The sequence below is a fragment of the Toxorhynchites rutilus genome, chromosome 3, assembly GCF_029784135.1.
Source record: "Toxorhynchites rutilus septentrionalis strain SRP chromosome 3, ASM2978413v1, whole genome shotgun sequence".
Taxonomy (NCBI): Eukaryota; Metazoa; Arthropoda; class Insecta; order Diptera; family Culicidae; genus Toxorhynchites; species Toxorhynchites rutilus.
Genome location: NC_073746.1, coordinates 23,210,622 through 23,238,030, shown reverse-complemented (window position 1 = coordinate 23,238,030; position 27,409 = coordinate 23,210,622). Strand labels below are relative to the sequence as shown.

Genomic DNA, 27,409 nt, shown 5'->3' with positions numbered 1-27,409 from the left:
TTTCGAGTATGTACGTTATCAACACGTGTTTTTTTTTTAATATTTTTTGTAATATATATTCTTCATCTCTATTCATCTTTAGCCACGACATTAACCCTATGACTTTACATCTGTGCAATACTTGGTATGTCCGATCACGGTCGTCACGATGAAAAAGTAAATATGTAAATTCCATTTACAATAATATTTTCAACTTACACACAAATTCGTCTAGAATGTTTCCGAAAAATGCCTAGTCATTGCATTCATACCTTATCCGTTTCCGCCGCTATTATGGGCTCATGTAGCACTTCCTCCCGTTCTTGTACACCGTCGGGAAGAATTTCTTCAGCTAGTTCCTCTTTATTTACCAATGGTTTATTATCTTCCTTTCTTTCATCTACAGTTAAACCCCTTTCCGCTCCTATTTGAATGTCTGGTTCTTTAATATCTTCAGCATTATTATTGTGTTGGAGATTGGGCTCTGGCTGTGTTTCCTCCACTGGACTCTGATCCGAGGGGTGTTGTTCCTCTTCGGGAAAAACATACTCATCTTCCTCAATTCGGTCATCCTTTTCTTGATCCAAACATTGACGGGTAGCCTGATCCTGATCCATGTGGGCTTGTCTCTCGTCGGACAAAATACCTTCATCCTTATCAGTTCCGACATCCGTTTTTCTATCTAGACTTTGACGAGTTATGGCGTTTGAATCGGGTTCGAGCAATGGTTTGAAGAATACACTCTGATCATCTGGGTCAGCCTTTTGAGTCTTTCGCTCGGGTTTAGTACTAAGAATGGGTTCAAATTTCACGCAATTCTCCAGTATGCTGTGAGTTTTAGTCTGTGTTGAAACAAGATAATAAAAAAGTTAATTGAAAAAGATCTGTTTTAAACAAAACTGATTTTAACCCAGTTGAAAAAAAAAAGAAAAAAAAAATTATATAAGAAAGTATAACAACCTTATTACGAGGTTTACATCGCACTCGCTGGTGGCGATACAAGTTGCTTCTACTAGAGAATCTCTCAGAGCAGAGATTGCAATTAAACTGATTCATTGATCGCTTCACAATACATTTGCGTGAATGCGTCTGCGCTCGGTCTTCTGATTTGAACGGTCGTTTGCAGTACTCGCAGGGATGGTTAAAATTTGTTAGTTCAGCTACGCTATTCGCTCCTCCTCCTGCTTGTTCCTCGCTAGATTTATTATCTATCTCCGCCGGTTTGCCAATGTTAACCTCACTATCATTCAGTTTTTCCTGTTTTGATATTTTCTTGACGATTTTTTGTTTTTTAGGAGATTCTTCCTCCTCCCCTTCCTCCATCTTTTCCGCTTTAATACCATCCGATCGGGGCTGTGATGTAAAATTGGTAAATGTTTGTTGGTTTTTTGGAACAGAAAAATAATAACAGACGAATTTCATGCCAACTCGACTGGCCGTTGGCAGCACCATCTCAAATAGTAGCGAAACATTGTGGGAGTAAACACATGGGTCTTTTAAACAACTTTGCATACATGAAATATTAAAAAAAAAATTAGACAATTTTTTTAAAAGAACCAACTTTTTTTCCTTGATTTTTTACAAAAAGTTATAACTTAAAAAATATAATACCTACAAAATTCGGGTCAAAGGATGAAATATAGAAAACCGTTAAAATTCTTATAAAAAAATATCAAAATTAAAAAAAAAACTTGCTGAAAAAAAATTATTTTAAAAATAAAAATTCATTTTTCTCAAAAACGTATTTCATTTAATTCTAAAAAAAATTGTATGAATAGCCCTTACAATTTCCAACAAGTAGTCCATACATCGGAAGATGGGCACTTTTACAGGGAAAAAGTTTTTCTAACAACAATTTTTCAATGAACATTTATGTCCACGTCGCCGGCGAAGCAGATAAACTGACTAGACTTGTTGAAAGCCCGCTCTCTCAGTCGATTGTTTCATATCATGTGTTAACGAAGATGTGGTGCTTAGGGGCCTGATACTCGCAGCACAATCCAGTTTGTCGCCTTTTTTATAGATGGGGCAGATTACCCCGTCCTTCCACTCCTCCCGTAGCTGTTCTGTGTCCAAGATCCTGACTATCCACCGGTGCATACACTCTACAAGTTTTCCCGGACCTCCCTTGAAGAGCTCCGCTACGAGGCCATCCTTGCCAGCTGCTTAGTGGTTATTGAGCTGATGAATGGCCTCCTTGACTTCATCCATCGTCGGGGGTGGTACGTCGTCGTTGTTCATTGCACCGGCGTAGTCCTCCTCAACGCCGTCTTGGTCTCCTGTCTGCGCGCTGTTCAGATGTTCATCGTAGTGCTGCTTCCACCTTTCGATCACCTCGCATTCGTTCGTCAAGATGTCTCCTTCCTTGTTTCTGCACAGTTCGGCCCGCGGCACAAAGCCTTTGTGCGAGGCATTTAGTTTCTTGAAGAACTTCCGCGATTCTCGAGAACGATAAAGCAGCTCCATTTCCTCACCTCTTTCTCTTCCAGGCGGCGCTTTTTTCCCGAAACAAATGTGTTTGCTGCCTTCGTTTCAGTCTGTATCGTTCCACGTTTTGTCACTCGTTGCAGCATGGCTTCGCGTGCTGCATCCTTCTCGTTCAGGAACACTCAGCACTCGTCGTCAAACCATCCATTCTGTTGTCCTCGTTGTTCATACCCGATGACGATTTCTGCCGTGCTGCTAATTGCCGCTTTCAAGGTGTTCCAGCATTCATCGAGGGGAGCAGCATCCAGTTCGTCAACCCCCGGTAACGCAGCTTCAAGATGCTGCGAGTATGTTGCAGTAACGTTCGGCTCCTGTAGTCGTCGTAGGTGGTACCGTGGTGAGCGCTGGTGTCTTATGTTATTGACGACTGACAGTTTAGAACGCAGTTTGGCCATCACCAGGTAGTGGTCGGAATCGATGTTAGCGCCACGATAGGTTCTGACGTCGATGATATCCGAGAAGCGCCGACCGTTGATCAAAACGTGATTAATTTGTGTTTCTGTTTGCTGTGGTAATCTCCAGGTGTAACGGTATTGGAAGCTGTACTGAGAGAAGATGCTACGTATGGCCATGTTCTTGGAGACAGCGAAGTCGATAAGTCTTAGGCCGTTTTAGTTGGTTCGCTGATGGGCGCGGAACCTACCAATTACCGGTCTGAACTCCTCCTCTTGGTCGACCTGGGCGTTCACGTCGAGTTTTGGGCAGCGATCGTATTCATGCTCTAGCTGCGCGTAGAATTCTTCTTTATCGTCATCGGTGTTAGCTAGATGGGGCTGTGGACGTTGGTAATGCTAATATTGAAGAAGTGGCCTCGCAGTGGCCCTAATCTGCACATTCTTTCATTGATCACCCACCAGCCAAACGCTGGTTTTTGCATCTCCCTCATCACGATGAAAGCTGTACCCAGCTCCTGTGTGTTGCCGCAGCTCTGGTAGATGGTATACCCACCTTGGAACAATCGAACCTTTTCAGCACACCTTCGAAAGAATTCGGGTACTCGCAAGAGAATTGAGAGACTTGCAGTTCCATGTTCCGAGTTTCCAATCTCTAGTCTGTGTTCTTTGCGTGGGTTTAGTCCGATTGTCCTGTCTCGAATTTCTTTGTGAATTTTCCTGTACTTATTTATTTGGGAGGCTTGCAAGCCGGAGGACCGTCGTGCACAGATCTTTTTGGAGTCCCCGATGGCACGAAGACAGTGATCAGCCGCCCCTAACATGAGGATCGGACGCTGGACTGGATAGGAAGCTAAGGACCACGAATGGGGTCTATTTTATGCCTGCAGGTGCGCGAAGTACCGATGGTACGCTTAGTCCAGTCATTACCAATTCGTAACATTTGTGTGTATAGATTATTGCGATTTGTATGTATCATGTTATGCTAACTTTTTTCTATTCAGAAACATGTCAAAAGCGAGAATTTACACACAAAAATGAAACGAGTAAAACATTATTTTTTCAGGGGTCTTCATACCAAAACGCCCTATATTCCAGAAACTATAAAAAATACAAAGTTGACATCTTCGACGAAAGTTCATATTTTAATAATATATAAAACTTTGCCGAAAACAGTATTTGCTATCTTGACTTTAAATTAAATTAGGATCAGTTGTAATTTTTTCAAAGAAAACATGAAAAAGTTGTTGTTAGAAAAACTTTTTCCCTGTAAAAGTGCCCGTCTTCCGATATATGGACGACTTGTTGGAAATTATAAGAGCTATTCATATAATTTTTTTTGAAAATTAGAATTATATATGTTTTTGAGAAAAATTAATTTTAATTTTTAAAACTTCTTTTTCAGCGAGATTTTTTTTTCAAAAAAAAATTGGTATTTTTTTATGAAAAAAACGATTTTTTACAATTCATCCTTTGACCCGAATTTTTTAGGTATTATGGTTTTTGAGTTATAATTTTTTGTAAAAGATCAAGAGAAAAATTTTGGCTCTTTTAAAAAAGTAGTCTAATTCTTTTTGAATATTTCAAGTATGCAAAGTTGCTTAAAAGACCCATGTGTTTACACCCACAACGTTTCGCTACTATCTGAGATGGTGCTGCCAACTCCTAAGACGAGTTGGCATGAAACTCGTCAACCATGAACTCACAATACGTTTGCAGTATAGTCGTTGATGCTTCCGCAAGTTTCCTCGATTCGAGATCGTTACTCCACAGTGTTGACATTTAACCTGTTTGTGTAACTTTCTAACGTTGCACGATCGCTGGTGCTCGAGCAGCTCATCTCGTATAGTAAAACTTTTTCGACAATATCCGCACGAGTACTCTAGCGTTTGATTATTGTCAGCCAAGCTGTGGCGAATGCGACGTGTTTCTTTCAGCTTGGATCGCTCGGAATCTTTGATTCGCTGGCGCCGATGACGGTAGAATGGTCTTCTAACCTTGCTGCTTTTGACGGTGGGCTTCTCATCAATCGGTTCTCGTTTAGTTTCACTAATAGGTTGCGGCTTCTTGGTCGATTCATTTTGGCGGTCCTCAGAGCCTACAGTCGAATCCTTTGTACCACATTCAGTTGGTATATCATGCTCCTATGGGATTCAAAGAACTGAGACTGATGAATCTATAAGGAATATATGAAAAGAATAATCTCACCTCGCGATACGGCTGACATCGTTCCCGCTGATGTCGAAGCAGATTACTCCTCGAAGAGAAGGCCATCGGACAATAGGCACATGGATGCTCAGCGTTCGCTCTACCCAGCACACATCGTCCGTTGTGATGCTGGAAGCGAGTTTTCTTGCTCACTTTTTGCGTGCAGTATACACATTTCGTCGCCGCCTCAATTGTTGGTTCCGTTTTCTCAGTCTGCGGTTTGTCAGTCTGCAATTTTTTTTCGGTGGACGCTCTGATATCTTGTGACCTTCGTAGTTGTCTTGGTTGCTCTGGAACAATGTCTTCCCAGGCTGATTCGACATTGGTACCGGATGTTTCAAGAGGTTCTATTTTGTTTCGTTCTTTAAGGATTTTACATCGCTCACGCTGATGGTTGATGAGATTTCCCCGTTTGGAGAATGATAGCTTGCAGTATTGGCATTTGCTACGGGTTAGTTTTTTCGTCTGGGGCTTCCGCAGAATGGGCTTCTGATCGGTTGTCTCGGGATGGCTGTCGGTTTGCATTGGAGAGCTTGCGCCATCTCGCATCACGTCATTACTGGGCAGAATTGTTGATACGGTAGATTGATGACTCGCATCCAACGCCTCGATTCTCTTTTGGTTACATAACTGCCGATAGACTCGACAGCTGTTTCGCAAATGAGTTGAAATATTCGTGCTACGCACAAACGACATCTGGCAGTAAACACATCGGGGTCTGGAAGCGTTCTTGCCTTTCGGGGCTAGACATTTGCCATTACGATGCTTGTAGGATTTTTTCATTTTTTTCTTACAGTACTCACAGCGCTGTTGGACTGGGTTGGGGTTGGTGACACTACCAGTATTGGCGGCAACAACTGGCTCAGTGTTAGCGCTGTTCCAGTTGGGATTCAATTCGTACAGTTGCTTCTCGGCAGCGATTTGTTCGCTCGAAATGGGACTATCCTGTAAATGAAATATGAGAAATTGACTATACATTAGAATATACAATTTGCTATGTATTCTGACAAATATTGAAATTTTAAATCTTCCCGTTGAACAATTTTCTATTTTTTTTCTTAAGTTGGAGCTACTGTCAGTGGTCTTTATGTTAGTCTTTACCGCGATCTGTCATTTAGTTTGTTTACAATGTCATTGAGTACAAGTTAACTTTTTTTTTGTCGAAGATATGTGTGAAATTTTGTGTTGCAAACAAAATTTTATGTTCCTATGCGTTGAAAACGTTACAGAACACATTTGGTCATTCACATGTCGAAAACATGGGTGTATGAATGATAAAAGGCATTGAAAGACGGTCGAAGAGATGAACGATGTGAAAAACGACCTCTACTACTGTCGAAAACATCAACAAAACAAAAGGAAGGTGCTCGATAACCGTCATTTGAGTTTGAGAGAGCTATTCCGTGAATTAAATATTTCTCACGAGTACGATCGTCATATTTTGGTTAATATTTTGAGCATGTGAAAAGACACAGCGCGACTAGTGCCAAAAGTAGTATTATTATCGTTATGATAACACCGTTATTTCGTTATTTATATTAACGGTTTAGCCAGGTTTGAGTAGCTCATAGTAGATCAACCCTATCTAAACCCACCAAACACAGTACATTGTCTTTCCTCCATAGATATTTGGTCGTGCGGCCGATGTTAATAATGCCCCCGGACTTACCTAAGATCTTTGATTTTCGAAATAAGTTCACGTTTCTTCTCAATGACTTCCTTCTGTACATGTTGAGCAGCACATGTGATTTTTCAGTTTTCCTGTCGTCTATCATTCAGCAAATGATTTTCCGATCTTCTGGATCTCCCATGGATTTGGAAACGTATGGACATTTTGGAAAGTTTCCACGTTCATTTCTCAAAATATTTTCCAGAGTTGGTACGACCCAGTTCTTAACATATTAAGGACCGCACGTTTTGGGGCAAACTTGAACGTTTGATTTGTTCGGATTCCACGAATCAGATCGTTTCCTTCGGTGTGGATGAAACGAAGGCGAGCCATCGGTAGGTCTTGTTAGATTCTTGGCAAACCAAGTATTTAAGCATCAAGTGTAGAAAACATGGGTTATTTCGTGACCCATCCGTAACAGACGGAACGCGAAACACGAGAAGACTCGTGAGCGGTCCGCAATGTGTTAAGAAGCGTAACATGAAGTTGAAGTATTGCAGTGTAAGTCAAGCATTGTACATTTCTTTTTCCAGAGTTTACTCGTTTTTCGCAGTTTCAACTCATCGCTGGGATGTGCTTATGAACCACACAGGTGTGACGGTAGAAAGGTTGTCGCAAACTCGATGGTGTGCTCATTATGATGTTGTAGAATTTATGCAAACTACGATAGGCTGATTACAGACATTGAGCGAACTGGTCGTGAATTACATTCTACCGTGAATCCAATTGAAATAAAAAATTTAAATATTGTAAATAAAAAAAAAGTAGCTGGTCCTAGTTTGACGATTAATCGGTCAGGAATCGACCCCTCCTCTCAGTCAATAACGGGCAAAATGCTTCGGCGAAGTACAACATTCATCGACGAAAACATTTTGAGATAACTGTAAATCTCAACGTGTCATGCAATTTTAAGACATTTGGCATCAACCATTTTTTTTTAAAACCCCGATTTCCGGTGGCTTTTCGGTTTTCAAAAAACTCAAATTTTAACGTCTGCGACACCAGTAAATGAAGTCCGAATGAGCTAATATTTTGCATAGGGTATATTATTGTGCAAACCAACATTTCGTAGCAAGTTCCGAACGAAAAATCGAGATAACTATTTTTATTGGCACCCTAAACCATACTTTTCGTTTCGTATTCCGAAAAAAGTCCCGAGCCCCAGAGTGCCGATTTTTGACAAGAAAAAATATTTCGAGATGACACTAGATCTCGACGTTTCATGCCATTTTAAGACATTTGGCATCAAAAATACATACTGGTCTGTTATATACCACACAACCGATGGGTTACCTGCCCTCGGTACTAAGTGACTATTCAAAAATTGCCGTAGCTAAACTAGAAGTCCATTCGGATTATCATGAACAAATGACTAAGTAGTAGCAGCCACCAACTTTTTTGTTGATCGATCGAAGATTATCATTTGCTGATGGACCTGGTCAGACATCTATATTTCTGCCATTTTTTCGGTTAAAATTGGTAATTTGTTCCATTACTAACTCAACCATATTACCATATTAGCCATATTAGTACGTTGGAAGCAGCGCTGCAAGCAGGTCGACGATATGAAATGTGGCACCATTTGGGGTTGATGATTGACATTATATTCGAACCAACCTTTGCAGGCAAAACGGAATGTGGGTAATTATTACTCTCAGTGTGACGATTAATCGATTAACCGATTTTTTGGGGGCGATCGTATCGAGTAACAAACTGCTGAAAAGTATTAGATTAGTTGATGAACGATTAATTTCAAAAATCTGGGATCACTAGACGAATGAACAGAATACATGCATATGAAGAAGTGGTCGTGGTATACGACGGTGGCTATATATGTCGAATGACATTCTCACTGTGCAACTATCTGTCATAGAAAATGAAGATAACATCCTATGCAATACAGTCGTGAGGTACGCCTAGTTAACACCAAATGAGAGTATTGATTATATTGATATATGATTGTACAACTGTATTTTTGCATAAAAGTCATTACAGATATTTTCTAATAGGAGTGCCGGTAAGTTTCTTCGTTTTTTTTCAAAAATTAATGCTTTATTCTGCAAAAATGGTTACAAACTTAATATTCAAAGTATTGCCCATTGCTAGTCACAACTTTTTCCCACCTTTCTGGCCATGACCGGAATAAATCGCAGCAGTTAACAACTGAAACATAAACAACCACTTAGAAAAGTTTAGTAGGCTAGAAATATTGTGGCGCGGGAAAAACATCATGTGTATAAATGCCTCACATTTCTATTAGCAAGGTACCTTTTTATCGCCAGTAACGATTCGATGCAAAAAACCCTTTCTATGATGCTATTGGAGCAGTTGACACGTCTGACGTCTGACACGTTCGCTCAGTTGGAGCATGGTCACCATAAACTTCCACCAAAATGCGATGACTTTTCGCAGCTTTTTTCTTCATATTGAAGTAATGAAGTAACACTCCCCGCAAAAACACTTGTTGGTACGAAATTCGACATATTCGAAGTGGCAAAAAACTATGTTGTTTACGCTTCAACTTTTTGACGCACAATGTCAGGAAATTTGATTCACTGGAATTATAATAAAGCTACGCCTTCCGTTGTAAAACCCAAGAAACTTACCGGTACACCAATATAATCTAAAAAAATGAATTGGTGGAGAAATGTGTGTTGATGAGGAAAAGGCCGTCGCTATAAACATTCAATGCAATGCGTACGTTGACGCGAGGAAACAAACTGCGACATATGGTTGGTTTGTGTATTGTTCTCGCGATGACACTAACAAATCATCAATAAACTATTCTATACTGATTGTTCGGAAGCAAGCTTATCGACCCTTTTCAGGATCACCAAAACTAACTATACAGTTATTTGTTAATTTCGATACATTCTAAAATAATACCCGAACTGATAAACAAGCGATTTGAATAAAATAATTCCGTAGTCCTACGTCAATAATGCGGTCGGGTCTCAGACCTTCTCTATAGTTTTTAAATATCCCCTATTAGACGAAATGCTCAAACAAAACAAAATGAAGAAGTGTAATAAAACATATTGCATACGGTGTATTTTCAGATTTTCGTGAAAATTGGTAGTATCGTTCTTTATCGCAAAATATTAGTCCCGGATTTTTTTTTTAATTTTTATTATGGCCATTATTTTAGAGTAATCCGAAAAATCAATTTTCCGCTTTTTTCTAATAATGATTTTTGTAAAAAGTGGAAAAAAATATTGTTAATTATTTTTGAATTATTTGCGACAACGAGTTTCATAGTAAATCTATAGGCCTTCCCGGATTTTGTCAGTAAGTGGTAGGCTTATGTTCTTATGTTTTGTTCATTACTTTCACATTGTCTGACCATTGGTGTACACGACCTTGTAGATGGATAGACATCATTTTTAGCCCATTATTACGTTATCCGTGATTAGTACAGCATGGGATGGGATCCGTGGTTTAGCATGGGATGGCTGGTATTTTTTTTTCTCATGTTGGTGCTTGCATTAAAATCAGTTTCTTTGAGAATATAATTTTTTGTGGAATTTGAGCGGATAATCGGTGCTCTACTGTACTTAGGTACCCCGAGGTCTTGGAGAGAGGAACAAAAATATTTAAAACGTTGCATATCTCTGTCTCATTTCACTGAACCTATATCGATATTATTCTCCTACTGTAACATACGAAATCAAACAACCAACAGAACCAATTTTCACAAACAGCAATATTTAATGAATGGCATAACATATACGTTCACATCACATACAGGGCTCGTCTTAAGTATTTGGGCTGATTGAATTATTTGTCTAAATTATCAGCAATCGCATCCAAAAATTGCAGTGTCGAATAGCTGGTAAAGTTTGTCGCTATATTGCGTATGCTTTCGTGCCGCTGATCACCACCTTCGAGCGTCTTTGACGGACCCAAACCGACCGCATCGGCTGCCATTTTGTTTTCCGCTTCCTGCTGTTCCTGCTGGAATGATCGGAAAATGCGTAGCGGATCACCGTGATGTGCTGTCAGGAGGCGCGTCATGCGATAGTGCCACTCTTTGGTCTGAGTGGAGATATCCGGAATGCTTTGCATTATGCTTGTGTGCACCGACCAGAACGATGGAGCAAATGTCGGCCGACCGGGCACCATTGCCGATCCGTTCCCTGCTACCACGACTCTACCAAAAATGTAGTTTGCACCGAATTCTTCCAGGAAGGGATGCAGCTCCAGTGGTGCGTTAGTCTTTAGCACATAGTACGCATTTGGTATATGCTCCGGAGGAAGAAAGGCCAATGCCTTCAAACGTTTATAATTCTGTAGTAAACAATGATTTTTCTCTATAGCCATTGACAGTCCATTTTGTTCGACGGCACGGAATAGATAATGTGATAAGTGGAAGAAGCAGGCCGATTTTCTCGATTGGGGAAATTCTGTTTCCAAAGCATTAATCAATGGTTGTTCAAAATCGGTAAGGATCAGTTGAGGGTTTAATTTCGAGCCGAGCCCTTCTGTCAATAGCTTTAGCTTGTTGAGAACTTGCCGGTACAACAATTCTGATGAGGCTGATAAAAGAATGTACACGGCTGGGAATGTTTGCCGATGGTGAGGACTCAGACTACCGTGGATTGTGAGCAGTTGTCTTTGTATTCCCGTTTTGGCGTTGAATGTGGTGGCACCGAGCCAAAAAGTGGCCGTAGAGAGATTTCTCAAACCAGATAGACTGGCGAATATGAACGCTCTTTTATTGTCCGCTTTGATATCGCCCTGGTAGAATTGTGCTCCGTTCAAGGTTTGTAAAGCCTCAAAGGGTACTTCTATCGCATCCAAAGATACAGTTTCGGAAGGGTGCTCTTCCATGCGTGCGCGTTGAATTATTCTCCGCAGGGCGTTTTTACTGATATTAGACTGCTCGTGAGGTACGACATTGAAAACATGCCGTAAAATTTCCTCCGGTTTGCTGTTGTCTGTGGTTGCACATTCCTTCAGCAGGTTTCGCTGTTTGATTCCCTGTATCTGCGACGGATCGGGTAGATGAGTGTGTTTCCCCTTGTGAGAAAGTAACTCGTGATGATTGTCGAAAAAGTCGGTCGTCACACGCACTGGGCATTTGCTTTCGGACTTCCGCGAATGTCCCTTGCATTCCCAATAGCACCTGTTTCCTTTCTGCAAAGAATGGGACTAGATATATAAACTCTTAATGACACCAAGAAACTTACCTGCGAGTTCTTGTAGAAAACATACCCATCTAGTGCAAGAATATCCTTTCCTCTTGAACTTTTCAGTACTTCGAGCTCTTTCGATTCGTACGCCGCTTCTTCACCATCACCACAATCATCACTTGTCTGGTAAGGAAAAACAGAAAAATAAGCACACAATTGGTACTTTAATTTTTTTACCTTCAGAAAGGTACATTTGAATTATGTCCATATTTTGCATGGCATTGGAGAAATAAAGCGTTTGTTTCTAAAGCGAAATACTCTCACATAGTTCTGTTCTGATTGAAAATCGAACCTGAAACTTTCACCGTGATTCCGTATCTGATCTTTTCCACAAAATTCTCATAATCTTCTCAAAATGATCCTAATTTCATAAATAATAAGCGCTAATTTGACATGTTAACTGACATTACGTGTGCTACGACTTGAGGGAGTAGATAAAGCCTTACCTAAACGGCCTTTTGAGATCAGGATAACAGTTGAGGCGTTCCTCGGCATCCAGATCAAGAATACTCTGAGAACATGGGAACTTCCTATATCATTGAGCTGTGAAACAAACGGCAAATCGACCAACTCAAGCAAATCAGCAAGCTACCGGATGGTTCCTTAATCAGAAATACTGATCATCCCACGCGCAATCAATTTAGGTGTGTGGTTTACTGCCCGAAATCCACGGAATATGAAACTTATCGAGGTATGGGCAAAATCGCATCGAAATTCGTTCAACAACACTCATTCATAGATAAAAATCACCCTTCTATTCTCCGTATGTGCACCCGTGACCGAGTAGTTGAAGCCTCGATTGCGGCAGTAAAATATAGGTAGATAGTTGAGCTTGGGTAGACTGTACAGTGATAGTGAGCTTGGGTAGACTGTACAATTCGTAGTTGCTCTCCGCGATTGACCTGAACCTACCAAATTGCACAAAGAACACACAGAATGACGCTTGGAACTAGCAAATCATTCTCGTTGTGCAATTTTCGGTGATTCGAGCTTTGAATGGTCAATAACGACGCCGGCCACGTCCTTACAGTCACCAGGGGAAGGGAAGGAATGTTAGTGTGATATTCACCGCCCGAAGGCCAGAAGGGTCGCCTCTATAGCGTGGTTCCCTAGCGAATATCATGGGAGGGATAATTGTTAGTGGGAAGAGGTATGAATCAGGATTCACTGTGGTAAGTGATGTGATTATGTATACGCAAACTATTGACCGCTTGACGAAACGAAAGTCAGAAAATCATATAAATCATAACACGCGGGAGATATTATCTTTAGGTATCTTGAGAAAGAAAACCTGTGGTATTAAGTGGACCGGCTATATATTCTATTATTCATCGCACGCATTTTTATCGAAGTCCAATCGCGATAGTGGAGAGTTAACTTTGGGAAACCTGAGAAGGTAACCGAGAGAATTCCGGTAATCGTCGGGTGTACTGTTATAGAACTTCCTATCGCGATGTTATGTTTTTGGAAACCTGAAAAGGTAACCGAAACACGCAACTTTGTGAAGGCATTCCGAAATATTAAAAAAAAAATTATAGACCACCTAAAACTGTGTGGGAAACAAGTAGAAGTAAAAAATCGCCGAACTCCGCGCGCGAATGACGGATCTCAATAATGACATGTCCGAATAAGAACCTGGAATTATTGAGAAACCAGAGCAGTGGGTCCAAAGCCCCAGAAAAGGAGGATGGTTGTAATAGCTGTTATCCATGGTTATTATGGAAAGGAAGTAATGGATAAACCCCTAAACCAAGGTGTGAAGCGACCCGTGCCGAGGGATGAATGGTAGGGGGGGTTTAAACATTGCCGTTAACGGAGCCTGTGGAGCACCAGGGCACCCTCCACAGTATCGTCTGCCCTTGCTGCATTAAGCCGGTCACTGATGCAGTGGACCTTCTCTACCGCGAGACTCGTGGGACTTCTATGAATAATCCACATCCAAATGAACAAAACGAGCGGTCGAAAATAACGCAGAACACTAAGGTTCTGCAAATAAATCTCCATCACGCTAAAGCAGCGTCTAGCGTGCTGTCTAGGAGGTTTATTGAAGACGCTATGGATTTAGCTTTAACTCAAGGGCCTTGGGTCCACAAAGGAAGAATACTTGGTATTCATACTGGTTCATGCAAGTTATTCTACGACGACAAGCATGACTCCCCAAGAACTGCTGTTTTAGTAAAAGCAAATATTAAATGTTTTCCTATAACAGAGTTCATTCAAAGGGACATCGTCGCGATCAGAGTTGAGATACCAACCGCCAATGGAAGATCCGACATAATAATTGCGTCGGCTTATTTCCCTGGTGACGTACCTGAGGCACCTCCCCAAGAGGTTGCGGCGTTCGTAAATTATCAGCAGAGAAATCAAAAAAGACTTCATCATCGGCTGTGATGCCAACGCTCATCACACTTTGTGGGGTAGTACTGACATAAACAGTCGAGGTGACTGTCTTTTAGAATTTCTCTCTTCAAACAACATTGACATTGCCAATATAGGCAATGAACCAACGTTTATAAACGCTATCAGACCAGAAGTCCTGGACCTAACACTGTGCAGTCCGGTAATTTCTTCGAAAATACACAACTGGCACGTTTCGGAAGAGGCGTCTTTGTCTGATCACAGACACATTATCTTCGAATGGGATGGTGACTTGACAGTACAGAGAGAATATCGTGATCCAAGAAAAACCAACTGGGAACGATATTCACTTGAACGCGAGTCAGAAACTCTTAACACAAGAATAAGGTCGATTCAACAGCTCGAATAAAACTTCAAAAGAATTAAATGATACGATAGTTTCTGTCTACAACAGTAATTGTCCACTTAAGAGAGTTTCTTCGACAAAAAACGTTCCATGGTGGAACAAAAGGCTCGAGCGGCTACGTTAAACAGCGCGGAAGCTGTTCAGCAGAGCTAAAATTAATTCGGATTGGTCTCAATATAGGAGTGCCCTAACCGAATATAACAGAGAACTAAGACGATCTAAACGAAAATCTTGGGTAAATAACTGCGAAAGCATTAAAAGTACCCCAATCGTTGCAAGACTAAGCAAGACTCTTGCAAAAGACCACTCGAACGGGCTAGGTTCCCTCAAAAAGGACGACGGGTCGTTCACAAAATCTCCCTCAGAAGTATTAGACTTACTGATGAAAACTCACTTCCCGGGATCTACATCGGTTCATTCTGATACCAGTCCTAGCTACAACCGCAACATGAATTGCTCTCGAAGGTATTCTCAAAGTGCAAAGGATGTCGCAAAGATAGTTGCTGGAATGGTTTTCACGAGGGCCAGAGTAGAAAGCGCGGTGAGATCCTTTCAACCATACAAATCCGCAGGTGCAGATGGAATTTTTCCAGCCCTGATTCAAAAAGGAGAATCTAAGCTGATTCCATCTCTAATCGAGATTTTTAAGGCAAGTCTGATACTAGAGCACATTCCTTCCACATGGAGACTCGTTAAAGTGGTCTTCATTCCAAAAGCTGGGAAACGTGATAAATCACTCCCAAAATCATTCAGACCAATTAGTTTATCATCAATACTGCTGAAAACTATGGAAAAAGTATTATATGAATACATAAAGTCTGTATTCATGTCCAAATGCCCTTTATCTAAATACCAGTTTGCCTATCAATCAGGCAAATCCACAGTCACATAGAGATGTGCCATCCGCTCATGAGCTGTTCATTCGAATCGCTTCATCATAGTGAGCGGATTCGGATCGGCTCGCAATCAAAACAACGCAGCTCATCAGCTCATTACGGAGCTGGAGAGCTGATGAGCTGTTGAGCTGATGAGCTGCTGAGCTGTTGAGCTGTTGAGCTGATGAGCTGTTGAGCTGTTGAGCTGATGAGCTGCTGAGCTGTTGAGCTGATGAGCTGCATAGCTGTGGAGTGCAAAAGCAGCAGAGAGTGTGAATTTTGAGACGCGGAAGAATTTTTCGTCTCCCGCGCTTTATGATATGACGTCAGTTTGTTTTCGTGTGTCCCTCTTCGTTCTTTAGCTTTAGCAGAGATGCCAGAGAGCAAAAAGGTTTTTGTTTTGAAGATATTCAATCGTTCCATTAAATTTTTCTTACATCGCCAAACAAAATAATAAAAATTATTATATGCTTGTAAATGGAATCACTATATTATATTGTTATTTAAACATGACTGTTCAAACGCATAAATTTATTTCCGCGTGCTGAATCAAAACAATTCAGAAAACTACCCGCCATAAATGCTGATGATTGATAATGGTCCTTTTGTTACCTTTGTCATGGCGAAGAATTGCTTCTCGTTGCGCCTATTAATGGATTTATTTTTATATCCTTGGATGCAAAAAAAATATCTCGCTAGTTTTATCAAAAAACGTTGTCTCAGCCAATATTTCTTTCTTCTGTTGTTTAAGTTCAGCATATCCTAAGCATCTTCTATGTTGGATTTCAGCATTCGATATTTGTTGTATATTATATTATTAGAATCCATATGAAATTTAGTTTGTGTACAATTACAAATTAAATTCGTTTATTTTTTTGATTTCCGTCTATTAAGAAAATGAACACTATAAAATGTCCCATGGTAGTTATGCAATTGTGTGGACAGCCGCAAAATTCAATTGAGCTGAAGAGCTGTTCCGAATGAGCAGCTCACTTGTATGAGCTGGACGGCTCTGAGCCGCTCACCATGATGAGCTGATTTGCCAATCTCTAGTCTACACCCGAAGACTGCCCGCTCGGGACTTTTTCTTCCTCAGGAAACTTTCCTGTGCACCACGGCTTACAGAGACAAGGCTAGTTCTTTAGCGAGTAAACATTTTTTTTTGATGACGTCATCTGATTCGTCAGTGTAAACAGTCGCCAGTTGTATTTTGTTTTCCGACTTACGCGTAAAGTACGATTCACATACGACATCCACGTCACGTTCACGTTCCGTCACGTCACGTTGCGTCAATTATTCTTCCATGGAATTCCTATTGAAGCATTCACATACACCAGCAACGGCAAGTCGAAGTTCCCGTTGCCGGTGTATGTGAATGTTTGCATTTGAACAGCTTGGAAGAATAGTTGACGCAACGTGACTTGACGGAACGTGAACGGGACGTGGATGTTGTATGTGAATCGCAATTAAATGTTCCTGAAATGAAAAATCGAAAATTGTTCAATGCGCTGTGAGCGGGTGTATAAATTATGAAAATGACATTATCGGGCCAAAAAAAAAAAGATTCTTTCGCTTTCCGAAAAACCGAGAATTATGTTCTTTGTGGATAAATGTTTGCGAAGCCAACAGTGATTTGAACGTAGCCAAGGCGAGAATATGCTCCGATCACTTTTTAGATGAGGACTACCGAATGAAGGACATTCTACTAAACACCGTATGGAGCAAACGAATGCTGCGGGAAGATGCGGTTCCAAGCCAATTATTGCCTGCGGGAAACAATTTTGTTGCGAAAAACGAAATCACCGTATCCGAACGGAAGGAAATCGTACAGGAGGCTATTTCTGAGTACGACAGGTAAGGGAATTTCAAAATGTTCCTCCTAGTTAATGTTCATCAAAGTAAATCCAGAACACATTGTTTACTTCAATGATTCAGATGACGTCACTAAAAAATGACTGATCTGGAGTAGCTAGCCTTGTCTCTGTAAGCCGTGGTTGTGCACTATTGCAATGACATTTTTTTGTTTTTAGTATGAAACGATCTAAGCCAAGGCAAAAGACCATATTAACGCAAGTTATTGGTGAGCGGGAAGGTAGATTCATGTGCATTGCCGATAACAAATGCATTTGGATGGGAAGGAAGGAAGGAAGAGAGTAGAAGGGAAAATAAAATCATACATGGGAGGAGTATTCATGAATTGAATGTTGTTATGTTCACTCACAGTCCCGAATGAAGGAGGTCGGAGAGTGAAAAATGATTCATCGTGCAATCTCACGATTGCTCGCTGCATTCTTTTCGCCATGATTATTCCAAGCAGATACAAGAGTGATTTATAATTAGTTGTGGAGAAATGAGCGAATGAACTTTTCCATACTTGTTCTTATCATTGCACAATGGTCCAAGAAGTGCATTTAAGTGAAAATTAGCATTTAGAGCTCGATAATTATTCTCTAGACAAAAACTGTCTTCGACAAAGTTGTTTCATATAATAGAGCGCTCATTTTTATGTTATCAAGAATAGGGTGGCCAGAATTGTCGATGAAATAAAAAATATAACTTTCTTATCTTTATAGATAGAGGTAAACATGATTCGACAATGTTGTAGGCCCAATTATTTGACACATCTTTGTAGAACAAAGTTTATTTATATCTCTTTAAATAATCGATATAGCGCCCTTTTCTGAGTTGAATTAGGGTCACCATGAAAAAAACTTTATTTTTGCTCTTATTTGTGTATTCAAATTCTTGCAAACTGTCTTCAAATGAATTTTAGAACTTACTAATACAAATATTTTGCGATGCAGAACTTGTCAAAATCTCAACTCCACTCAATGTTATTTATATTTCTTCCGAAAGAAAAAAATATTAAAAAAATATAGTACCCTCTAGTCCAAAGCCATGAAAACAACAAAAAAACGGCTACAATCAATAATTATCAGAGCGTCTCGTCCATATGTGCACCTCGTTCACAGCACAACCTAATATTTAAAAAGAAAAAATGTGAAGCGCTCCTACTATGCTATGCACAGACTAGAGCTCAAAAAAGAAACGTATGGAAAGTATGGAAAACATACGGCTTTCCAGTCCGCGCACTGTGCAGAATTACGTATATTGGTTTCTATTTTGTACCATTCTACGCTCTCCCCAATCAGTGCACATCGGTTGGTGTACAAAAATTACATACAGGTCGGACTCGATTATATACAGTTTGGAAAAAAATACTTTTTTTTATATTTCAAATATGACTTATTTAAAGAAGAAATGTAACCTTTCAACGCTGAAATGTAATTTAAGTGGCTACATGTACATTGGGGTAAAAATCGGTATTTTTGAAGATTTTGCTTGAATTTTCACCAAGAATTGTTTATATCGATATTGAAGCCAAATTAAGAAAGATAGAAGTTGGGTGTCAAAGAAAAAATAGTTGGGCGGTTAGAGAGCTTCAATTTAATTGATAGAAACAATCTAGTTTAATATAAATTTTTACGATGAAATTATTAATAACACGTTAAAAATTATTAACTTTACAGTTTTTCACTTACAAAATGTTATTGAAATGAACTAATTTATATGTTCCGCTACTATATCCTGTACAAAATTTTCTTATCTTTCGAATGAAAATAACAGAATTGTATTCCGTAGCGTACTTTGTAATTTAGAGTCAGTTTGAGGCAACAAAGTCCGAAACAAAAAAAGTTCAATAACTCTGTCATTGTTCAAATTCGAACACATGCGTAGAAGGATTTTTTCATCAAATTTGATCGTCTATCACTTCCTGAGAGAATTTTGATAAATTTATTTTTTTCATGTGAGAAAAGTGTTTTCTGATTTTAAGAGGATTAACCAAAAATCAAATTCCTCTTTTATATTCAAAACATGCAAAAAAAAACGATTAAAAAATATTTTTTTGACTCGATTATATACAGTGAAGAGAAATCAAAAACTGTATATAATCGAGTCCACGCTGTATATCTGTACACTGATTGATAAAATTGTGTTGAAGCTCCAACGTGTTGGCAACGATTTCGTGCAGTGGACTTTGTGCACAAGAGAAGAGGACGGTGGTGGGTTTAATCAGGTCCCCTCATCGTGAGTCTATCTTATTTCTCTCCCGAACTTAGCCAACCATGCACGCTTCGGATTAGCAAACGATGCGCTTTGCGTGACGTTAGGAGCTCTCTGAAAGCTCACTAGGTGCCGATTATTTATCACGTCATCGACATCAGTCTCTGTGCACTTTTTCGGTGAACAGATAGAACGGCGCTCACACGCTCTAATAAATTGCCAATGTGTAAGTGTATATATCGCGAATGGCAACTGTGTAATGTGCTAATTATAGATATGGTAACCATGCGACATGTACACGATTAAAATTCGGCTCTGTTACAGCTAAAATGCTAATGAGCCTTAAATAAATAAATGGGATAAAAAAAAGTGTATATATCGTGCATATTTTGCTTTGTACGTGAGGATTTCCACGCTTTTTGATTCGCAGTCGGATTGGCGCACTCCAGATGACTAAATTTCATCCAGTTTTTTAGTGTACCGATTGAGATTCGCGATAAATCATCACAAATCAAAAATTAATATGAATTCTGTTGGGCAGGATACTGTCGATGAGTTTTTGAAATGGCCGTTTTCGAAAAGAACTGTGGAAAAAAATAACTTTTTTTGTGAAAATTGGTATTCCGAGGCCAGAATAGGACGAGTTAAAACCGACTTGTGTTAGAAACAGCTCACGACACGAAGTGGCTTTGTGGTTCAGGGACAAGAGTAAAGCTATTTTGTTGGTCTTGTTTGCTGTTACAGAACCCTGCAGAAAACAGTGTGTGGGATAGAGTAGGATATACAGATTTCAATTATCTTTCTTTCGCTATAAATAGGGTAGATAGGGGTAATATGACCAGGCGGGGCGAAATGGGCCACCCTTCGTCTGGGTCTGTTATTCAACCAATGACATTTATTTTCCAACAATTGTGTTGATTCTTATTAGGTATCTCCGTGAAAACCATATTCAAATTCACTTGTTTTATAAAGATATTGAAAGAAATCTCACACTGATTGATTATCATGAGTACCATATTAGAAAAGCAGTCAACAAAATAAGCTCTGTACGCTTCTTACTGAAATTTATAATTCTGCTCTTCATATCAATTCGTACTGGTATTATTTCTGAACATTTCCACTGATTTATAACGCTGCACTTCCATTCCATATAAAAGATCAGTTCATTTTTATTGAGCGTAAATGTATGGAGCATACCTGCTTGGGCAATATGACTAGGTATTTTTTCAACATAACCTGTAAATACAGCTGTCAAAATTTGTAAACATATTTGGAAATAGCTAGATGTGGAATCATGGTGCGGAATTATACCAGAACATTAGATCTTAAAATATGGTCACAGACCAGCTTGAAAGCGGCAATCGAAGCAGTGAAGAGCGGTTTGTCAGTGCAACATGTAGCCTTAGTGCCTTGTGTCTCGTGAGAAACACTTAATCGTTATTTACGTCGTGGAGATCCTTTGCAGCTCCAGCTGCTCGGATCATTTAGTAATGTTTTTACGACAGACCAAGAGTAACGAACTTGTAGATTATATTCTCTCTATGGAAAAACGGTTCTACGGTGTAGCGACGAGAAAAAATCCGGCAGCTGGCGTATGATTTGACCGAAAGAAATGGTATTTATCAACCTTTTGAGAGCGCCACCCACAACTCTCACTTCGGACATCAGAAGGTACCTCGGCCGCCAAGGATTCAATCGCATTGCCAATGCTATCAATGCCACTCGTGGGTACAAACTGAATGAAATTCAATGAAATGCAAAATAGAATAAACTTTTCCTTTATACATTTGTTACGTCAATTCCTAGCGAAAATATGCTTAAAAGATTGGATCAACTAACATGGTCATATTGCACCGCATGGTGGCCCATTTTGCCCCGTAGCGCTCTTGATCGACGTAAATGGAACAAATTTTTAAAAGTGTAAGTTTTCCACATAAACCTTTTTAAAAGCATATTCATACAATATACATCGATCAATAAGGTTTCAAATCGTGAGGTTTTAACATGCAGCATAATTCATAAATGTTTCTACATGATTTAGGACGTTTCATTCTTAGGGGGATCATATTGCCCCTATCTACCCTTCATTCAGCTACCAAAGAAAACACCAACAGCAGCATGACATGCCGCACGTTTGAGAAAACTTGCATTGAAGATGCGTTAGATCATGCTAATGAAGTCGTAAGAAACAAGCATAATTCAATTGTGAAGAAAAACAGAGAAGGCATGAAAATCCTCATTGAATTAGTTTATCTTCTCAGTTCACATGGGCTGAGCTTCCGAGGTCACGATGAAAGCATAACGTCTGTAAATAGAGGAAACTATAAGGAAATATGTAACTTTTTGGCTACGAAAGATATGTCGTTCGCCGTCTTCATAAATGCCACGGCAGAAACATCAGAATTGGTGGAAATAGTAGGATCCTACTACGATATTGCTTGAACGACGGTGAGTAGTAATGATAAAATATAAATTAGATAAATTCAAAAACGCATGACCCTTTGACATTCGTCTCGAATTAAACTCAAAAGATGTGTGTCATTGAGATAAGTTGGTATTGATAAGTCCGGTATAGCCTCAACTAACCATGTCGTTAGTTTACTGCATTAATTTAGCGTATCACCTGCTAAGCTGGTTGCGCTAACATATGGTAGAGCTCGATAGATGTCAGGAGATATAGGACGATTCCAGGCGATCGCAGAGAAGTCGTTTCCAAATACTGATTATATTCATTGTATGGCGCATGTTCTCAATATTGTTTTTCTGCACTCTTGCACGAATATTTCAAAAACAAGGAAATGTTTTTCTTCCCTCTCTTCGTTGGCATTATCCAAAGTGCGATTACGAGTTGAATTTATGCAGCAGAAGATCCCGAACTTGTGCAAAATCAAGTGGGCCTACAGCTCTAGGATGATCAACATAGTTGAAACATATAATAAAGAAATTTCTACTTGTCTGGAAGAAATGTATCAAGGTAACACCAAGTGGGATGATGATACGATTTCACTCGCACCAGGGCTGCAAGAATACATGCTGGATTTTGTATCATACCGACATTCTGTATCATATACTACAACAACGAGAACTCTAATTTTGACAAAGTGAAATTAGGCAATGAACTGCGATTTTTCCGGAAATTGTTTCATTCGCAGATCTAACGCTTCCTCCAACCACAGCATCGATCGAACACATTTTTTTAGTTCTTCGTGGACTGAAAACCTACTTAAGACCAACGATGGGAGAAGAGCGATTTAAAAAACTTATTTTTATTAAAAGCTATTGGAAACAAAATGCTTCTTGAGTTCCAACATCGGCGCATTTTTTTGGAAAACCTAATCGACCGATTTGCGATTCAAATTTCATTACTGTATCATCAGAAGAAATTTAATTAAAAAGATAATTGGTTCCCGCAAAACAAGACTCTTATATTATGCTTAACCCTTCTGTACTCGCGCATACGGTCTGACAGGCCGAGAATCAATGAGGTGACTGAAACTGAATGAATTAAAAAAAGAAATATATTCTTGAGTTTTTTCATTCAATTATATCTTTTTTTTTCAAATACATAAATACCAATAACGCCTAAAAATACACAATAGCAATATTACAGAGACACGCACAGTTTGTGAGAATACGAGTTACGATTCTGCGTGCGAGTACAGGAGAGTTGAGATACATTCTATCACATTTCATTACGCATCTAAATTTATGCAATGTTATATTGAATTTATATACAATATATGTCAACTACGCACGACTATGAAAAATAACTCAAATTTAGAATTACACTTAGAAATGTTTGGAATACGATGAAACACGAGATAGTTCAGTCAATTCATTAAATTTCTTAGATAAAGAAAACAATATTCGAGCACTAATGAACCCCCTGATCAGAATTAGTTCTAAAACTGAAAATGAATTTCTCTTGAAATGGAATTAACCTCTAATGAATTTCTTGAAAATAATGTGTTACCTACGTTACTAAAGTGTAACCGATATGAAACTAAGATATGTATGAAGTATATGGTTATAGTTCCACGTTAGGATAGTCTAAGTCAGAATTCCGAAGAATACAGACGGTAAATAAAATCCCACTTCAGTTTTCCAATCCAATCAAATTTCCTCTAGTCCATTGAGGTCGAAGTCCACCGGTTGTTTTATAGTTCCGAACTTAGTGAAACTTGTGCCCAGGTTTCTCAGCCCGTCCTTAGTAAAAAGGAGAGCGAGACGGATCACAGTTCGTTTTGGGCGGTAGTTCCCATAATCACGTGTATGCAATTGAACAATCCGATTCAATTGCACCAGCGAAAGGAAAAAGTGTTTGTGTAATCAAGTGGCATTCACGTTTTTAGGCCCAGAGGCCATTAGTGCCGTTAAGAAAGCCTTCGCGTCGGACAATCCGGGTAATCCGCTGAAACACCCCCCTACCTCCCAAGGGAAGTGAATTCCGACCGCAAAGGGTTAATGCACTCTATTAAGCAACGACATGGCAACAAAATATGGATGCTAGGGTAGAGATGGGCGAGCGCTCACGAGCCGGGATTGACTAGTAGAACATAGTTATTTATGAAAAATGCAAATCCAAAATGGCCGCCACCCCAAAATGGTGAAATATGTATTTTTTTTTCAAAACCCTATCAATATGGGTATCTAATGAAAGGATTTGACTAGAAGGACACAGTTATGTTTGTAAAATGGAAATCCAAGATGGCGGCCGTTATAGAATGACAGACTACACATTTTGTTGAAACCCCATCAATAAGGGTATCAGATGAAAGGGCTTGACTAGCAAAGCACAGTTATTTATGATAAATCCAACTCCAAAATGGCCAATTACTTTTTTCATGCATCTCCCGCATATGGATATAGAATGAAATGATTTGACAAATACAACACAGTTAATTATGAAAACATTCCATTCGAAACATTTTAAAAATGTTCGGGGTATAAAATGGGGAGAAAACTGTGTCGTTATCGAAAACTGCTGTACTCTACCGACTGATAATTCGACATGATCAATATTATATGGATCAAGAGAAATCAATTCTAGTGATTATAAAAAAGCTCTGTAATGAATTGTTTTCGGAGCTGGTAAAGTGATCGCTAGATCTAGAGTCAGAAGAACTAGTAGTCTAACCAATACTGCTAGATCCTCGCTTCAAGCAGAAACGTTTTGGGAATAACAGAAAGTATAACCACGCACACCAGATAAGGACGCTAAAAAATGACATTCATGGAATACCCGCCTACGAAACTATCACAAATCGTTAGTGATGAAGCGTGGTCTTCTGTATGGGAGGAGTTTGATGCATTGGTTGGGAATCTTCGATCTCCACATGATCAAAAGCTGCTGGAACCACATTTGCTGAGAATAAGCAACTCTTTGCTTTGGTGGAATGAAAGGAAAGATATTATGTATTTCGGCGACTTCAGTACCATGTGAGCGAGTTTTTCCGAAAGCAGGATAAGTTTGCAGTGAAAGATGTTGTAGACTTTCATCAGATAACATTGAATGGATAATATTTATAAATTTAAAAAAGTAAAGAAGATTGTTGTGATGGAAATACATCAGAGAAAACCTTCAGTAAAGTAATATTTTTACTATATATTAGTAATATATTTTACTATTGTTTTAAACCTTATTTTTTACGTCTTCCGTTATTTACATATCCGAATAAACCAGTTCTTGAAATGACCCGTCGAACCACTCAAATGAGCCGGCTCTTTTCATTGAGCGCACGGCTCTGAGCCGCTCACTAAAATGAACCGTTTTGCCCATCTCTATGCTAGGGTGGCGCGAAAATAATCATGTCCAAATTTCAAAAACCTGTTTGACCTGTTTTGACCCTTGAAAATCTCCCAAAGGGGGGATCAGTTTCAAGGGTGAAAATCTATCAATAAAGACAAAAAATGTTATGTCATAAATATTGTGGTTCAGTCAAAGAGGAAAACGTCATATTTTAAAGTTTTACTTCAAGAATAACTAAAACGCAAGCCAGACGAACAAAAATTTGAGAAGAATTTATTGCGCTGTTACCGAGAAAGGCAATCAAGCATTTGCTTAAATAATCAAGCCCTGCATGATCACCATAATATGTCTGATAGATTCGTTGACAACTCCGATGATAAAGACAGATCTAGTGATCTCCGATAATCGTTCGATTAATCAATTAATCTAATACTTCCTTCAGAAATCGATTATTAATCGAACGAATGCTGCACAACCAATAATCGAAGCGAACGAATAATTTACGTCGATTAATCGATCCAAACCCAGAGCAAAAAACCGTACGGTCGCTGCAGTTTTATCCTGAAAATCAATCATTATCTTTGACGCTCTCCTAAACTCCTAAAAGAAGCTCAATGCCGTCGATGCGCAATGAGCTTCGTTTACGAGTTAAGGGGAGCGTAAAAGATAATAATTGATTTTCAGGCGGAATGAACACTTTTTTGATTCCAGATGGCTTTCTAACAAATGAGAAATATTAGTCTAACTAATTATTTCTCTCAGTGTGACGATTAATTGATTATTTGGAGCGATTAATCGTATCGAATAACAAACTGCTGAAAAGTATTCGATTAGTGGATGAACGATTAATTTCAAAAATCGGGGATCATTAGACAGATCCAATCTATGACCCTAAACAATCATTTATAAATAGCCAACAGGTTCACCGCCGTATTTAGAGACGACCGCGAACAATATACGCTGCAGACATTTCGTATAATGTTTAATGATCTTCCAGATCAACAACAGATGCATTTGAAACTCTGACCGACAGAAATCATTTCGCGACAATTTAGTCATCCCACTCACCTGCCGCCGGATCCGTTTGCTGAACCGTTCGGGTGTCTGCGGTTTCTTCTTCCATTTTTCTTCCTTACGACCGATTCCCGAACATTCACCAAACACCGATGGGTCATGGGTCACCATAGGTACCACTACGCTTGCGTCCTGATCTCCGTTGTCATCAGCCTCATCGTAATATTGGCCGGTACTGTGTACTACTGTCATGGCCCCTTCACCGATGGTTCTCGGGTTCTGTATGACCCATTGGTCCTCCTGGGGTGGCAAACTACACTCATAATCGTAAAACTCCACCTCCTCTTTGATGGTAGGAACAATATCGAAGGTATTATCATCATTCACTTGCGACTGGGAGCGCCGAGCGTGCGAATCCTGTGGCTGCAGAAGGGTTCTTCCGTCGTAACTTTCCCGAAATTTAGCATCCGAACGACGGCACAACTTGCGGAAGGAAAACGACAAGCTCAACGCAATCAAACAGTCTGGACATATTTGTTGTGGTAAGCCATCTTCACTAGACACCTGAAATAAAATTGTAACAAAATTCAATAAACACTTGTAGAGTTGAAAAGATTTTCATCATCAGTAAAACTTTCAATAGCGCAGCTACTGTTTGTCGAAATTATTACGCGAGCTCTGTCGGGCATTAGAGTCAGAAAAACAATTCCCCCTTCATTCTCACGCCATTTACGCCTATACGTACCTGTGTATCGGTACAGCTAGTGATCATATTAGCGATAACTTCCTGGCTCACTTCCGCTACCGCGAACAAAGGGAACCGCCGGAAATCATCGTTCCGTGAGCAAACACGGCACCAGCCGTCCATCGCGAGTTATTTTGGGATGATCCGAGCGAATTGGGACGCACTTTTCACCACTCAAAATGTCGCTGGAAAGCGATGGGAGAAAATCACACAGTGACAAGATGCCGGCGCTATTCGAGAATACTAAGTGCAGTGTGATACATACCGGGG

General features: G+C 39.6%; 1 protein-coding gene across 1 annotated transcript; it reads right to left on the bottom strand.

The window, feature by feature from the left end:
• Positions 1 to 27,375, bottom strand: LOC129777302 (zinc finger protein 594-like). The gene is made up of 6 exons (XM_055783520.1): positions 27,140 to 27,375; positions 26,449 to 26,958; positions 5,067 to 6,011; positions 4,565 to 5,002; positions 940 to 1,332; positions 1 to 821 (listed from the first exon to the last, which is right to left on the bottom strand). The coding sequence occupies exons 1-6, from the start codon at positions 27,260 to 27,262 to the stop codon at positions 246 to 248; spliced, it is 2,985 nt and encodes a 994-aa protein (XP_055639495.1). The 5' UTR covers positions 27,263 to 27,375; the 3' UTR covers positions 1 to 245.
• Between the last annotated feature and the right edge of the window lie 34 nt (positions 27,376 to 27,409).

What these genes read in the sequence shown, in the direction of transcription:
- LOC129777302 (XM_055783520.1), bottom strand. Translation starts at nt 27,262, where the DNA reads ATGGACGGCTGGTGCCGTGTTTGCTCACGGAACGATGATTTCCGGCGG. An exon ending in GCAAACGGATCCGGCGGCAG is followed by an intron (nt 6,012 to 26,448) that starts GTGAGTGGGATG and finishes TTTCATTTACAG; the next exon opens with GATAGTCCCATTTCGAGCGA. An exon ending in GATGTAAACCTCGTAATAAG is followed by an intron (nt 822 to 939) that starts GTTGTTATACTT and finishes GTTTCAACACAG; the next exon opens with ACTAAAACTCACAGCATACT.